The sequence below is a fragment of the Harpegnathos saltator genome, unplaced genomic scaffold (assembly GCF_003227715.2).
Source record: "Harpegnathos saltator strain DR-91 unplaced genomic scaffold, Hsal_v8.6 scaffold406, whole genome shotgun sequence".
NCBI classification, from domain to species: Eukaryota; Metazoa; Arthropoda; class Insecta; order Hymenoptera; family Formicidae; genus Harpegnathos; species Harpegnathos saltator.
The window spans coordinates 995,454-1,013,219 of NW_020230213.1; the positions used below are offsets into that span (position 1 = coordinate 995,454).

Genomic DNA, 17,766 nt, shown 5'->3' on the forward strand with positions numbered 1-17,766 from the left:
TCCTTAAATATCTCAAAAAGTATTAGGCAAATAAAAAAATGTTTTAGACAAAAGTTGTTCAAATTAGTTGACAGAAAAAGATGATATAATAAAAAATTGGGATTTCCATTTAAGAAAAATAACGATCAGTGAATATCTCGAAAGTGGCGTTATCTGTAAACAAACTGATATAGTTGTTTTATGTCCCCCTTAAAACCATGCAACTTTTGTCCGAAATATTTTTCCGTATCTTCCATATTTTTCGAGATATTTGACTGGAGGATTTTAAATGGGACACTTTATATGTAATTAGTAGCACGTTTTAAACCGAAATTCGTCAAAAAATAACTTTGACCAACTTTTTGGTACAAAAGTCCCACTGTGCATCATTTCGACGTCGCGGTCGATTTCAAGTCGAGACTGGGTTGAAACTCGTCTAGAGAGTAAGCACTGGCATTCCCACGAAACAATTCGGATCGCACTTAGCACCGGCCGACTCGCCGCCGGCGCGTTCGCGCTAATGAAAGTAAATCAATGTGTGCGACGTTCGCATGAAGAAGAGAGACGCGTGCACTAGCACGTCTCAGCAGAAGAATAATGCTCCAATCTCGCACGACGCTTGAATTCTGAAGACCCCGTCTCGACGTGGGTCATCGGCACGAAGATTTAATCGCATCGAAATAAAGAGAGAAAGCAAGACGAGCTCATAACTCGTGAATTTGGTAAATTGATTTATCAATCGCGAACTTCCGCTCTCTCGTAACGAGCAACTTTTTCATCGTAGAATTACAGCGAAAATAAAGCACAAAACGCTTCCCCGTGCAGTCAGTCATGCAGGCGCGATTCAACGTCGAGCGATTACTCTCAAGACGCTACGAGAGAGATTCCTCTCTCTCTCTCTCTCTCTCTCTCTCTCTCTCTCTCTCTCTCCCTCTCTCTCTCCTCCCCCTCCCCCCTCCCTCTCTCTCTCTTTCTCGGTATCGTGAGCGTGTCCGTTGGAGCGAATTCGTGAGATAAATTTCGGATTTAATCGGTCGGTTTCTCATACACAACCCGATACCCGTGGCAAGAATGACGCCGAAATATATTTCATCGGCACTTTTCGAGAGAATATAATCCTCCTTTTCAGCGGACGTAAAGTCGAAGCCGGTAGTCTGATCGATCGCGGCAGAATTCTCCTTGCGCTGCGTCGGCCGCGCTGCTGAAGAGCCAGTAAGTTTTCTTTCATTATAAATTTAATGCCGTCGTCACGAAAATAAAAATCCTATTGAACCGGGTATCCACAGAGTGTCACTAGGTGACTACCAACGTGTTACACCATCGTCACGCGCGCGCGCAATCTCGAGATAAATATTGGGTTGTTCGGAAGTAATTTCGGGTTTTTTCAAATAGATGGTGTTGGTTGCCTGTTTAAGCAGTTAACCTCATTCTAAAGCAGAAAATCATTTTACATTTTTACAACGCACATTTCAAGCTTCATTTGAAAAAAAAAAAGTTGTTTTGCAATCTGTCAAGTTGCTTTTGTTCGGCGACGCACCCAAAAAGGAAAACCAACGTGAGCAATTCGTCACCTTTTGTTTTTTTATTAAAGTAAAGGCAAAAATGCAGAGCAAGCAAGAAAAGAATTGTGTGCCATGTATGGAGAGGATGTGTTGACTGAACGCTAGTGTCAGAATTGATTTTCGAAATTTCGTTCTGGGAATTTCGACCTCAAAGATGCACCACGTCCTGGAAGGCCAGTTGAGGCTGATGAAGACCAAATAAAGACTTTGATGGATGCAAATCGTCATTTAACAACATGAGAAATTGCTGAGAGATTGAATTTATTGAATTCGACCGTGCATGAGCATTTGAAACAACTTGGTTTCATTTCAAAGCTCGATATTTAGATTTCACACATTCTCCAAGAAAGAGATTTGATTTGTCGCATTACCATTTGCGATTTGCTGTTGAAACGTGAAGAAAACGATCCATTTCTGAAACGACTCATAACTGAAAATGAGAAATGGATTGTGTATAACAATATCAAACGCAAAAGATTGTGAAGCAAACATGATGGACCAGCTCAAAGCACATCGAAAGCTGATATCCATCAAAAGAAGGTGATATTCTCTGTTTGGTGGGATTGGAAAGGAATGGTTTTTTTGGGGTTGCTACCAAACAACCAAATAATTGATTCGAATGTGTATTGTCAACAATTGGACAAATTAAATTAATCCATCAAGCGGAAGAGACCAGAATTGGCGAACAGAAAAGGTGTTGTGTTTCATTATGACAAAGCCAAACTTCACACAAACTTAATGACTCGCCAGAGGCTGTTAGCGTTTGGATGGAATCTGTTACCGTATCCATCATATTCACCTGATTTGGCACCATCCTTATTTATCATTTATTTCGATCACTGCAAAATTCTTTAGATGGTAAAAATTTCGATTCAAATGAAGGTGTCAGAAACCATTAATTCAGTTTATCTGCCAATAAGGACCATACTGTAAGGACTGTAAGAAATCTGTAAGAAATGATGTGTTAAATTTAACATATTTCATGTGTCTCAAATCATCCACTCTCATTTATATATTAATTTAACATACAGCAAATATGTTAAAAAGTAACGCGCATAATATGTAAAAAATTAACACAAAAATTTAACATTTGAATGCCGTCAAGAATTACAGTTTGTGCTAAACTGACATACAATGAATGTTACTTCAATATTTGGCAAAAATAATGACCTATGATTTGATGAAATAAAAATGTTAGATTCACATAATCTATGCGTTAAAAATCCAATCTTTACATACCAGAAATGTTATTACATTATACATTAAAAATCTTAAGCTAATTCGTAAAATGTTAATTTAAGTTAACACAATTAATGTTATAATGCAAACACATTTTAGGTGCTGACTTCAATATATAAAATATGTCATATTAAGAATTCATGCATTATTTTAACACTTGGAGATGTTGTTTTAACATTTGAAAATAGTTAATCTTAATTTAACGCAAGAAGGTCTAAGTAACACAACGATGATATGTTAAATTAACATACAATTGTGTAAAAAGTTTAACACAAAATTTTCTACACACAGAAAATTTTAACAAAAACACGAAATATTTTTAACTGTGTATGTGTGTGTGTGTAAACGAGCGTGGAATCGTGTTATTACCTGGAAGATACGTCTATTAAGCTGGTACAGCCATTTCAGCACAATCGCATAGGACTAGCACAGAAATTTAATGCTTTTTTATTGCTAATTTGTTACTCTATTCCCGATTTTGTTGCTTCAGCCATTTCGAAGAAAACAGTGGCTGTGCTAACTTAACATTAAAGTTAGCACAGCCATTCGAAAAATAAAATAAAAAACGAAAAACGAATACATATTTTTAAACTATGATTTTATTGCTAACTTGTTGCTTATTCCTGATTTTGATGCGCCAGACGTTTCGCCAAAAATCGGTGTGTTAAAAATAGCCGGGGACCTATAGACGTGTGGTTTTTTTCCGGGTAGTTTACTTTTGTAACCAGCACACACTTATAAATTCTCGGCTGTTGTTTAAACATATACCGCGAGCAACAAATTTGAAACTGGGATATCTTAAGAGCAACAAAATCAGACAACATGTTAAGACCGAAATTCGGCGAGCAACAAAATTTTGCCGGATAGTTTACTCTTGTGGCCAGCACACGTCTATAGGTCCCCGGCTTTTTAATTTTTATTTAATTTGTTAAATTTTTAACACACCGATTTTTGGCGAAACATCTGGCGCATCAAAATCAGGAATAAGCAACAAGTTAGCAACAAAATCATAGTTTAAAAATATGTATTCGTTTTTCGTTTTTTATTTTATTTTTCGAATGGCTGTGCTAACTTTAATGTTAAGCTAGCACATTGTTTTCTTCGAAATGGCTGGAGCAACAAAATCGGGAATAGAACAACAAATTAGCAACAAAAAAGCATTAAATTTCTGTGCTAGTCCCATGCGATTGTGCTGAAATGGCTGTGCCAGCTTAATAGATGTCTGGAAGATTATTACCTGGAAGATGACAAAAGGTGTTAGAACAAAATGGTGCATCAATACTTAACAAAATAAAACTTTTCTTTCTATTAAGAATGTCTACTTTCATTTTCATGCGAAAAACCGAAATTATTTTCCGAACAACTTGATATTAATCAAAGTCGCATGGTGTTGCGTGATATGCCCAATTTTTTTAATTGTCCGGCGGCAGAGAAACGCGAGGAACACGAGTTGTAGCTACCGTAGCTATCTTTTCGGGCATATATTCCCGCGACTAATGACACGTTTTTCTCCTTCGTCGCTTTACAAGAGGGAAAATTTGAAATTCAAAACACACCTGAACACACATAGCGAGCGAATAGCTCATAGCGAGTAGATCAACTGTATATTTTCGCGCGGGCTCGGAAACTCGCTCGGAATACGGATCTCGTATCTTTAGCCTCCGTTATGTTACGTTATAATAAATTCCGATACCAAGGTGTATCGGCATATCTTTCCCACATGTCGGACTTTTGGCCGCTGGTCAACGCGAGGACTCTCTCTCTCTCTCCCCCCCTCTCTCTCTCTCTCTCTCCCTCCGTGCGAACGTACACACAACGTCAAATTCGCAGCCGGCTCACTTCTCTCCACCGTCCTAGTTGTCGTCCGGGCTCTGCGTGCGCTTAATCGTTACGATATTTGCATACAATTAAGAAACGATTATAGGTACTAACGCGGCGCGACACGAGGAAAGGGAGCGACGAGCGAGAGAGAAGAGCATCGCGACCGATATCGCGTTTTCGCCGCGGCCGTCAAATTTCTTTTCGCGCGGCGCAACGGCGAATCGCGAACGCCGACGACGTTAATGACGGTGTCGCCGGTCGAAATAGTTAACCCTTAGCGCTTCATTGGCTCCGCTGTGGAGACATCCATCATTTGTTTTGTAACTCCGGTGGCTCCGCTGTGGAGACATTCTAGTATTAACATCAATATACCTCCAGTTGCTTTTTGAGGAAATCACTTAAGTGGTAGCGGAAACTATTTTTTTTTTTTTTTGGGAATGGAAATATGTATTATCAGTTTATACATTCTCTATAAAATTGTACAACACAAGAAAAATGAGAAACCACTGACGCATTTAAAATATCGGAAACCTTTAGTCGATCAACTAGTAGATTTTTGGCAGGACAGAACAAGAACTTTTATTTCAATTTCTGAAACCAGGTTAAACGGAAAACTTCACATAATGAGGAGAGATGAAAAGAGGGACTGTGTTGTATGTTCCAAAAGAAAAGAAAAGGATGGGAGACGTGTGTCAAACAAGTGATTATTGTGACACTTGCCCAAGTAAACCCAGAATGCACATGGGAGACTGTTTTCAAAGATCATACTGTGGTGCGAATTACAAAATTTAAAATTTATATTTTATTTACAAGAGGAAAAAGCATATTTGTAAAATAAATAAAAACACATACGTTCACAAGCACTTGTAATTTTTTCCGTTCAAAGTAAAATTTCTCTTTTCCAGACGCTCCACTGCAAAAGTGCTGCCGGAGTTGCCAATAGGCAGTGATAAGAAAACGCGCGGAGTGCAAAGGGTTAGTGTTAGTCGAGCAGAATTGAACGCTCGCGTCGCTTCGCTTGAGGCGCGAACTCCACTCGGTCGCCGGCCATGAGCACAAATTTGAAATCGATACGACGGCGCGGCGCGCGAGTTCCGATTTCGGTGTAACGGCCGCTTTTCGCAAGCATGAGCGCGCGCGCGAGCTTTCGTTTCGCGATGACGGGGGAAATTTGCGTAAACCACTCGCGGACCCATGAATTCAGCGCGAAACGATCGAGCTCACAAGCCCGTGTATTATTAAGGGCGCCGGTCCACGGACGGTTATCAATTATTCACTCGTTTACCTGCGGGTATATCGCCGAAATTATGCGCTTTCAGCCGCGGCGGAAGAACGCGCCAAATCTTGCGTGTGTAACGTTTTTCAGCGGGATTCGAAATGCCGATGAAATTCGTTGAAAGCCGTACACAAACTGACATACATAGATGCGTGCATAGCGTAAAATCGTCTCGACCAATGAGCGTCTAGGAAAGAGTTGCGTTATACTCTGTAAATCAACATAGCGACTTTTCGCTCATTGCTCGAGGCAGGCTTATGCTATGCATACCCATTTACCATTTCATCATTATTCATTTTGTACGCGATGGCCCTAAGGATGGATTCACACCTTGGCAGAAAAGCAGGAAGCAAAAAAGCAGCATCCAATCAGAACTTGTGCTGGTAATCTGTCTCTGTCTCTCAAGAGAAAGACAGACTACCAGTGCGACTTCTGATTGACCTTTCTGCTTTTCTGCTTTTTTTTCCCGAGTGTGAATCTTTTCCAAGGGCGCATTTACATCTGGGCAGAAAACCAGAAAGCAGAACAGCAGAAGCCAAGAGTGACAGAGAGAAAAACCCTCACAAGAGAAAGACAGATTATCAGCGTGAGTCGCCTAATTCGCTGCTACCTTCCTGCTTTTCTGCCCAGGTGTGAATGCGCCTTTAGGGTGAATTCACACCTTGGTAGAAATGCAGAAAGGAAAAATGGAGAAAAGCAGAAATGGAGATTGGCAACAGCCAATCACAAATGGCGATGATAGTTTGCCCCCTCCCCTCTCCCTCTCCCCCCCCCTCTCTCTCTCTCTCTCTCTCTCTCTCTCTCTCTCTCTCTCAAGAGAAGGATAGATTACCAGCGCGAATTCTAATTGGCTGCTGTCTTTCTGTTTTTCTGCCCAGGTGTGATGCGCCCTGACACAGCGCGGAACAAAGCGCGGCTAAGGTTCGTGCGCATTCTTTCACCGAAATTAATACAACACCGTGTATACGTGTGCTTTTTTTGACTCGACGCGCACGTATTTCGAGACGTTCTTATGGCCGAGCGCATAATTTTCGCACGATCGATCATCGTTCCCGTTTCGACCTGTGTTCTGCACTAAAGGCTGAATCGCACCGGTAGTCCGGGTTAACTACCCTGAGTCAGCGATTCGTTATCCCTCTCTGGATTGCGTTATTGCCCGCGATACGGACAGAGTGCGAGGAAATCGAGTTAAACACGGTAGGCGCTAATCGACTTTTGCCACAGCCGGGCTTACACCGTGCGCGATCCGCGCGCGCGGCTTTATATTTATCTGAAATTACAGTTTTCTTACACCACTTGCACTCTCGCCCTCCTTCCCTCCCTCCCACCCCTCCGCACCTCCCATCCTGCGCAGCACTCGCCGTGTCGCTTGATCAATCGTCTGCGAGTCTTATTTGATGATTAACTCTCTTGCGGTTCTATTTACTTGCCAAAATTAGTATCAAAATGGTTAAATTTTTTCTGCGGAGAAAAATATTCACTTTCATGTTTTATAATAGTTTTCAAACGTGCTGATTTCAAATTTGAAGTTATTGTTGCAAAATTCAAAATGGCGGATCGAAAATGGCGGACCTGAAAGTAGTAAATCTTACCCCGAGTCAGACTCGGGCCTAACCGCAAAACCCGTATCAAACTACGGATTGGGATTGAGTATTAGATTGAAATTTAACAAATCAGGGCTAAGTTTACTATATTTGAGATTATTTTCTTTTTTCCAATTAATCAAATTTCAACCCAATCTCAATCCCAATCCATAGTCTGATACGGGCTTAAGTCGGTTAATTTGCGCGCTACGACGCGTGAGACGTCGTGAGGCAATCGCGATTCGTCTGTTTGTTTCCGTGACAACGGAAACAAGACGGCCGCAGCGAGATAAGACCGTTCGACGAACGAGCTCGCAAACCTTTCTGAAAATTGCATGTGAGAGAATTTTCGCGCACACACACACACTCTCTCTCTCTCTCTCTCTCTCTCTCTCTCTCTCTCGCAATCATTATCGTTTCAGCGTACCGATATATTGAGGTAGGTCAATGTCCTACAAAGCATCGTCGAGTCTGCTGCGCGCGCGCGCGCGCGCGCGTGTGTGTGTGTATGTGTGTGCGCGCGCGCGCGTCCGATAAAGCAAAGTTTAAGTTCTCCACGCAATTGTGCACGCCTGCGAATGCTGTTACGCCATGCGAACAACCGACTGCGCTTTTTCGGGCGCGAGAGTGGTTCGAAGGCGCGAGGTGCCATTGAAGCGACGATTAGCACGCGAGACGTTATGTAAACCGGCACACAGAGGCGCATAGCAGGGATAACCTTCGTGTACAAGGCGAAATCGCCTCGCGGCGGGAGTAAATGCGGCCGGGTCAAGGAAGCTGAAGAGCGAATTGTGTTCGTCAGAAGGACGCGCGCGTATCTCGCGCGCTGCACGGGACCTCGGAAGAGCGATTAGCCGAGGGGGGGTGGGGGAGGAAGAAGAAAAGAAGCCACTCGCGCGTGATTCTCCAAAAGCGCGCCGTGATATTTCGCGTTCTGCATCAGAGGCAAATAGGAAATAATAGCATAAGGGCCATTCTACAATCGCATAAGAGCAGATTCACACCTTGAGAAAAAAGCAGAAAACAGAAAAACTGGTAGTCCGTCTCTCTCTCTCTCTCTCTCTCTCTCTCTCTCTCTCTCTCTCTCTCTCTCTCTCTCTCTCTCTCTCTCTCTCTTTCTCTCTCTCTCAAGAGGATTGCTCCTTTTCTCTCTTGGAAGAAAAGCAGAAAGCAGGGGAGAGAGACGCCGATAGTCTGTCTTTCTCTTCAAGAGGGAAATTATCAACGCGACTTCTGACTGGATGCTACCCTTCTGCTTTCCTGCCAAGGTGTAAATCTGCCCTAAACATGGTTGTGAAGTGTTGTGATCATAGTTGATACTACTACAACCGGTTGTAAAACGTGCTGTAAAAGATGACTGAAGTTTATCTTTTACGTTTACGACGGAGTAGAGCGTGAGAATCACCCAATCAGAATATTGCTATGACGCGCCCACACCGTCATCTTTCGTTTCATCGATACATGGAAATGTGCAAGAATGCAATTATCAGAGTGACGTATATATTTAGACCAAACACTCCTTTACTTTTGCCGTAGCAAGAATGAAGCCGGAGTTGGCAGTTTAAATCAGAGCGAGAAAGTTGATTCGTCTTAATTTCTCACTCTCTCCTATTGACTGTTAAATAAATGGCGCCCAATTGACATCGATATGTGGCGTTATACAACTTAACCTTCTACGTTTTACACATTTTCGTAATACTTGAGTTTTCGTTGTTAAATAAATACACAATAAATGTAGAAACTCGCAGCGTACAAGTAATAATAATAATAACAAAATTGTCTTTTCTTCCATTTTCCTCAAACAAACCGACACCGATGTTTATTTTACGCCAAGTGCGCATCAGTGTAAACGTCCGTATTCAACATCGTTTTCATCAAAATGTTAAACTACGCTCTGATTGGTTATCGTTCATTTTGGTTACAGTGCATCTTTGTACTTTGTTGTAGATTACTCTATTGTACATTTACTACTACCAGTACTCCCACAACCTTATAGCTATGTTCACGCAATTGTAGAATAACCCTTAGGTACAAGGAATAATCGCGTACGGCGCGTAAACGCGATTACACGAAGAAGAAAGAGAGAGAAAGAAAGAGTTTTTTGGCATTTGGCACAGGATGGATTCCCGAGAAAAATCTCAAGAATGATGAATTCGCGTCAACTGACTCGAGGGGCTCGTCACGTAAACTTAACGTCAGACAAGGAACGCGCTTTTGTCACCACGTTTAATCCTTAAAAACTAAGATGATTGAAAATTCACCGGATATTTTTCACTATTGCCACCAGATAGCAGCACGTTACACAGCGGGAATCCTGCTAGGATTTTTAATGCTTGTAAATATCCATAGGGGCAAGTTGCTCTTTGGTTCCTTGGTAAGTTAACTGATGGTTAAATCATATGTTTGTCTAAATTGAAGAGAAAACAAAGACAAACGTATGATTTAACTGATAAGTAAGTTAACTGATAGTTAATACTAAGTTGGAACAACCGGCCTTAGGTCATGCACACTCGGAAGAAATAATAAAAAGAATTATGAGTGAAAATTCAGCCGTCCCAAAGGAGATAACAAAAGCATCCTAATGTCCAAGGATTAATTATCCGTGTAAGATTCTTTTCTCAATCTTTCGACAGAGACACCGAGTGCGTTCACGAAACTCAACAGTTGTACAACAGTTGAACATCCGATGAGTGAACGGTTAGTAAGCAGCAGAGATGTACACTGAACGCAACTGATCAGTTCTGCGCGATTTTGTTGTGCAGGAAAAGTGTCAGATAAACATATTGGATATTACGGCCCGTCTACGCACTTGTGTGTCTCATAATTATTAAGTACTTTTATAAATATAATTCATATGTGTCTCTTACAATGTATTCTACATCCTTGACATACATATATATATATATATTAGATGTACAAATAAATAATCCAAAATTTTCAGCTAAATTCAAGATTTATTTTAAAAGAAAGTAAAATAAATTTGCCAATCAAAATATTCACCGTTGTTTTCTATAACTTTAAATCATGTTTCAGGCAGCTGATGAATTCCTGATGTCGAAAAAATGTTGTGTCTTTGGACACGATAAAGTCGTCAAGCCATTTTCGTATCTCATTCACTGATTTCAAGTGCATATCAAACAAGGCAGGTTGCATCAACCGGAACAAGTAGTAATCAGTAAGAGCGATGTCTGGTGAATACGCCGGATGCTGCAAGACATCCCAGCCAAGACTCATTATGATGTCTTTTGTCGTAGAAGCAATGTGTGGCCTAGCGTTGCGTCATGAGGAACAACTCATTTTCCTTCCTTCTGAATCTTTCCCATCTCGTGTAGACGTTTGGAAACAGTTTGTTGCGTTATTAACTGCTAACTGCTTACTCCTAACTGCTCTGTAAGCTCTTTTTGCGTTTGTGCTGAATTTTCAGCGAGCAGTTGCTCCAAATCATTGTTGCCGCACGCCTCCAAGACGTTCTTTGTCACTCAGACTGAAATCGCCGCTTTTAAACTGTCTAAACCAAAATGCACACACATCATACGATACAACACCTTCGCCGAGAAAGGAACAAATCGATTCGCATGCTTTTGCAGCATTTCTCCTTGTTGAAATTCGTAAAGAATGCAATATCGAATGTGTACCTTATCTGTTGCCATTTTTCACTGTACTGAACTGAATAATTTTTGAGGTTACGTTGAGCCTCCCGCCATACTAAATGTAATTTTTAATAACTATATGTCAACACTACATAACTGTAAAAGAGCGAGAAAATTTGATTATTTTAAACTTAATTTCTCAGCCACTTAAAAACTTGTTTGAATTATTTATTTGTACACCTAATATATATATTTGGATCTATATGACTATTTTCTTTGTTATTTTCTTCATTCATGAGCTGCGCCATATTGGATCGGAAACTGATCAGCAAAGGTAGCGACGAATATCTCTGATGAAAAAAATGGCGACCGCTCACTCAACATGTCGCGAGTGAGCGCATCGCTCAGTAGCCTTCAGGACGAAATCACTCAACAGTTGCACAACCATTGAGTGTCGTGAACGCATTCAATGTGATGCATCATCGACGTATGTCGACCGGGAGGCATCGCTTGCGGCGTGTCGAGCGCGAGATACACCGGTAACGAGATCGCGTCGCAATCCGCGACAGATGGCAGAAGCTGCCTGATAATAAATGCAAAAAAGGCGCAGCAAAGATGCGCTCCGCGAAGGACATGCACGGATCACCGCCTTAACCGGCTTACGGTTAGACCCGAGTCTGACTTGGAGTAAGATTTACTACTTTCAGGTCCGCCATTTTTGATCCGCCATTTTGAATGTTGCGACAACAACCTCAAGTTTGAAATCAGCACGTTCGAAAACTATTATAAAACATGAAAGTCAATATTTTCCTGCGCAGAAAAAATTTAACCATTTTCATACTAATTTCTGCCAGTAAATAGAACCGCAAGAGGCTTAATAAAGCCCGATGATTTTCGCGGCGGCGGCGATTACTTCATAGCATGCGGGGGAACGTCTCGTTGCAATCGGTACTTGGCGCATCTCGCCACGGAGGAATCTCGGCTATTTACGGAGAACGCTCTCGCATTTTTCCACAATCTTCACGCGGAGCGGCGACGTTGGCGCGAAGATAACAGCCGCGTCGCGCGATGCAAATGCGGCGAGCTTCAATTCCGGCCGCCGCGCCGCGCCGGACGGGATGCGATTCGCGGTTATTACGTTGGAGAATCACGAAGGCGCTCCGAAGGGGCTTATAAATAATTACTTAAAAACAGGACGCAGAGATCAATACGAGCGCCAAATGCGGATGACGGCGCGAACGACGGTCTCCGGATATGCGCCGGCCGCTGAATACATCGCGGCGGCGGCCCGGTGAATGAAAATGGACGTTCCTCGATATCTCTGCGTTTGTAAGGCCGCCCGAGTCGCCTCCGATCCGACGGATATACGAAATATCCGAATATAGATTTAAAGGCTCCCCTTTCTCTCCCGCCCTCGCGCCGCGCCGCGCCACGCCACCGCCGCGTATCCCGCTTTTATCCCGTTGTGTCTCTCTACAATTCTATATCCTCCCCCCCCCTCGTGATCCCCCCTCAAATCGAATAACACGCGTGCTGGTGCGAGTTTTCCCGGTGAAAAAAATAACCTTCCGATTATCGCCGCTGTCGCGGGGAGGAAGGGGAGAGGGGAGGGGGGGGCAAATTTCCGACCGAGCCCCGCTGTTGCGCTCGCAAAATCAATTATTCGTTTTGACTTCACAGCGATTAGTTCCGCAATGTTGCGAGTTTCCGAATGACACGAGGGACCCGAAGAGGCGGAATTCGAGACGAGAGACGCGGCCGCCGACGATTTCCGCGATTCTCCTAATCACATCGCGTCGAGATGCGAACGTTTCCCGAAAGATGATGGCGATATGACGGTATCAATGGCGTTATTGCGGTAATAATTGTTACGAGAGCAGCGAGTTAATAATAGACAATGACTGCCAGAGAAACGCATCGTAACGTTGCCTGGATTTTACGCCCATACTCGCTTTCCACGAATGTCGGCTAATGAGTCATCGGTATCAGCTGGCGCGATACCCGATGCGTGTCATACATTCTTCGTCGGTTGGAGAACCAGACGAATTAATTGAGAGTCAGAAAGAAGAGCGAAGGAGAAAAGTCGGCCGAGGAGCGTTCCGACCTGGCGCGGTCGTTGCCACCGTTATTGTTAAATATTGTTATCATTGCGCGCGGCTGAAAATCGCAAGATGAAATTTCAGTTTGCTTGAAAAGAAAAAGACCGGCGTTTTCTCTCTCTCTCTCTCTCTCTCTCTCTCTCTCTCTCTCTCTCTCTCTCTCTCTCTCTCTCTCTGCTCGAAAAAAATTACGTTCGAAATTAAATTACACGACAGAGCAACTGGGCGGTTTCGTTAGCTTCTGTATAAATTACGCAAAAAAATATGACTAAAAATCTCCGAGATGAAGCGACGGGAACAAGGAAAAAACAATTTTAGAGGAAAAACGTTTCCTCCGGAATATCAAATAAATGTTTTTTTCTTTTTTAAATATGCCATAAAGACATGTTAGAATCAATCCAGTTATGCATGACCGTTTTATGACTCACAGTTGAGAGTATATGAGATTTAATATGCATTTCATCTCAGCGATGATTATGCAATAGTCTTGACAGATGTGTACGGTCTACTTGCAAAATACTTGCATAATAATTTCTTTATTGGAACAAGTCATTAGACTTAATCCTCTTTAGTCTTCTCAGCTGTCCTTTAATATTTAATAGTCTTGCAATAGTTATACTGTTCGGGTGGTCCATTAAGCGTAGTTTATGGTTCCTGGCTACTAGAGATGTGCGAGTCAAGATCGAATCGAATCGAATCATTAAAAAATTTAATTTGACTATTAAACATGCAAATAATGATGGGAGATTTTAATATGAAAGGAAATATTGATATTGTAATATCATCTTAAAGTAAAATATTTAATATATTAATAAAATATTTAATATATTTAAATATTTCAAGCAATTTATAATTAAGTTATTAATTATAAGTTAAGTTAATTACAAGGGTTAAGTTAATTACAAGGGTTCAAACATACAGGCCCAGATGGCCCGTTTTGTAACTGATGCGCGCAAACACTAATGTATTTGATTCGTATTCGAATCTTCGCGATTCGAAATTTTTGGATTATTCGGATTCGAATCATAGGAATTCGGATTCGAATCGAATCGAATTACATTAGATTCGATTCGACTCGAATTCAAATAGTTCGCACGCACATCTCTATTGGCTACCTTACAAGTAACACTACCCAATTGTCACTCACTAATCGGAATGAAACTTTGCTCTCTTATAAAGCATTGAAAAATATTGAAAATCTGTTATTTTTATTTTTCCTTGACGTTGATGCGTTGATACAAAGTAACTCTGATGGTTACTTTCACTGAATCCGAATGATACCAAAATTCTAAAATTAGGATACCGAGTTTTATAAAAATATGTTGATTTTTCGAAATTGGTGTTAGCCACATTGGATCCGCCATTTTCACTTTTGAAATTTTATTATATTCGGATTCAGTAATCCAAAAGACCAAAATTAGGATACCGAGTTTTATGAAAATATGTTGATCTTTTGAAATTGGTGCCCGCCATATTGGATCCGCCGTATTGAATTTTAAAATTTTGATATATTTGGATTTAGCGACCCAAAAAACCTTAGAATATCGAGTTTTATGACTATCAGAGTTACTTTGTATCAACGCATTTTTGTCCCGCAAGTTGCCTCCGACAGTCAAGGGGTTAAAAAACGTTTTGAGGAAAAATAAAAAAACGGATTTTCAATATTTTTCAATGCTTTATAAGAGAGCAAAGTTTCATTCCGATTGGTGAGTGACAGTTGGATACATATATATAGTGTTACTTGTTAGCTATCTCCTCATAGAAGAGATCATTAAGTCTTTCCTAATATCTGTGTTCCTCATGTACCAATCGGCATATCGAATAAAATGCGAGGCGAGAAAATGTTCGGAGAGAGAACACGACGAGCCAGTGCGCGATCGACCATGTCGCAAATTTAACTTCCGCGGATTCTTGAATTAAAAGTCTCCCGTAATTCTCGTTAACGCCGACTTTTACTCATCTTTCGCTCGCACCAATAACGTCTCGTCGGTATGCCCGTCCGACAGACGCAAATTTCCCGGCAATCACCTTCGAAAGCTTCGGCGCCCTCCAAGTCGGCTCCTCTGACTCGCGTGACTCGAGGAATGACCTCCAGTGGCAGGAAAAAGCTGCTCGATCTGGGCGCGAGAGATTGTTCATACGATAACAATATCGCTGACAAGCCGAACGCATGACAGAACGATAGCGCTGCGCTGTTATCAATTACGCGTCCCCACGCGCGTACTTGCTCGATCCGCCGTTGCCGCTGCACGTCATCGAGAATTTGACAAAAAAAAACACCAATTCCGCGTTTTCGCGCAACGTTACGCGGACGTTAACATCAAACCGCCCGTACGATATTCGTCCCGCTGCTTAATATTTACCGTCTCGAGTCCATTCGTGCGCACCGGCAATCTCAACGGGGAAGCGGCTTTCTCTCCGCTCGTACTTGTTGACGTTTTCACGATTACGCCTCGCGAATGTCATTGAGAGAGCACCACTGTGAAAATTCCAACGGCGAAATGTGTCGTCTCCGCGGTCGGGCTCCGTGAGAAGGAGCAGGAGAGAGACGGAGCGAAATCTTGTCTCGTCGAGAGACAAGACTCCTCGCTAATTAACCAATCGAGTACGACTAAGGGCAAAGTGCACCTCGTGCCGATCATCGCGTCGTCACCGCGGCGAACCGCGACGAAGCCGAAAGCCTCATCCGCCGAGACGAGGTCGACGATTGTCAACGTCGCCACATCGAGGAGCATCGTCGCGGCCCGCGGCGACGGGGACGTTCTCCATTCATCGGCGTCTCGCCGATAAGTGACAAGGTCGGCCATGGTGGCCGTGGGCCCGGGCGCGACACACCGGCTCGGCTGGCGCGCGGCCGAGTCGCCGATGACAGGGACCGCAAACACCTGTCAGCTCGGAGCGGAGCGGAGCGGAGCGGAGTCGAGTTGAGCGAGCGGAGGAGGCCGCTTGTCATCGTCGAGACACGAGACCGGCTGCCCGGCGATCCGTTCTTGGATACGCCTTCGGCTACGGCGACGCAGACCGGGACCGCGACGATGCCGTTTCGCCTGGCGTCTCCGAGCGAGCCGGAGCGACGAAGACGACACGACAGCGCGCGCGACGGAGAGACAAGAGGAACGCGAGCGAGCGAGAGCTGCACGCGCGTGATAACTCTGGCATGCGAGCTACGCGTGCACGACGACCGCACGCACGTCCGGCTCGTGTCGGCCGACGAAGCGGAGGTGCTCGTCGCGGCCCGGTCGGCTGGTGCACTCTCTCTCTCTCTCTCTCTCTCTTTCTCTTTCTCTCTCTCTCTCTCTCTCTCTTCTCTCTCTCTCTCTCTCTCTCTACGTGTACCGTGCATAGACGACGGCTGAGAGAGTGACTACGAGGAGTATGTGACGGGTACTCACCGCGACGAGGGCTGCTAATCTATCCTTGGTCATGGTGAAGGATGACGAGGAGTTGTGAGTCAGCGGGTGGTGTACGGAGCGGCGAGTCTAGCGGGTAATCCCATTCACGGTTTTATCCATGTACGACGTGCACGGCCACTAAAAAACTAAAGGAAACGGACGCACTAGTACCGCGAGAGGCACGATCGTAAAATCGATACACTCGCGAACTCGCCTGCTTCTGCAGTGCCGTCCGCCGCGACGCGCACGCGCCGATGACGTCAACTTCGGCCAGGGCCGGCGGCGCGCGCCGCGGGGCCCTGCCGAAGCGCGTGGGACGGCCGGCCGGGGCAGGGACGTGACGAGAATTTCTCCTTCTCGCTGTGCCGGTTTATCGGCGAATTCCAATCTTGGGTTTCTGTGCCATGCTCTAACGAGCGTTATTCCCGTAATTATTGCAACCGATGTTCTTATGAAACGTCGTTGGGACGAGTCGAGATGGAAGCTGTCGGTGCTCTCAAGCTTTGGCAATGGCGGAGAAACACGAGAGGACTGACGTCTCATAAATTAAATGTATATGCTCGTTAAAATGAAGACGTGGGATTAAGCTGGACTCGTTACGTATCTCTTTGAACATTGCGCACGCAAGTGCCGTAAATTTCGCTCACGATATCGCTATAAAAAACTGCATACGCAGTAGATGTGTATGCACATATAGTACGATTGGAACATTGAAGTTCAAGTGAAAAAAAAACGTTTTTAGAAAAATGGCACACTTTCGTTTATACGCATGTATCAACGGTTTCTATCGCCACCCTGTTTGCTGAACTTGGATACTTGAAGCGGATTGATTTTGTATGTTTTATGTTGGACGATTCAGCGCGTCGCAACCCAAACAGGACAAAATCTCCGGAGGACATCTTGAGGACGTCTTGGGGACATTCTTAGGACGCAGGAATAGGAATGTCCTCAGGATGTCTTAGAGATATTCTTTGAAGATATGTGCTGTGTGGGAAGTGCTTTCATCTCAAACCGAATACTCGATTCAAATCATATATTATGTACGAGGGCAGTCTGAAAAGTTCTCGGCCTGACATATAGATGGCATTAGAAACTGTCAAACTATAATTGTATTGGAAAGTGGCATCCCCGATATAAACCCATGTAAAATTTTATTTCGATCTGTCAAGTCATTCGAGTAGTTGCACCAGTTTAATATTGACGTGTCATTGCCTTTTTTAAAATG

At 43.4% G+C, this 17,766-nt stretch overlaps 1 protein-coding gene across 7 annotated transcripts in view; it reads right to left on the minus strand.

Moving 5' to 3' along the window:
- The window catches only part of Syx1A (syntaxin 1A), a 176,914-nt gene extending 160,131 nt beyond the window's left edge, over positions 1-16,783 (minus strand). For 4 of the 7 annotated variants that reach the window (XM_025301244.1, XM_025301243.1, XM_025301245.1 and 1 more), the window contains exon 1: positions 16,542-16,782. In XM_025301244.1, coding sequence (XP_025157029.1) covers positions 16,542-16,574 — 33 coding nt within the window. In that variant the 5' untranslated portion in view covers positions 16,575-16,782. Of the gene's footprint in view, positions 1-16,541 lie in introns of all 7 variants that reach the window. The other 3 variants (XM_025301241.1, XM_025301239.1, XM_025301242.1) reach the window with 2 other exon arrangements.
- Positions 16,784-17,766: the final 983 nt, after the last annotated feature.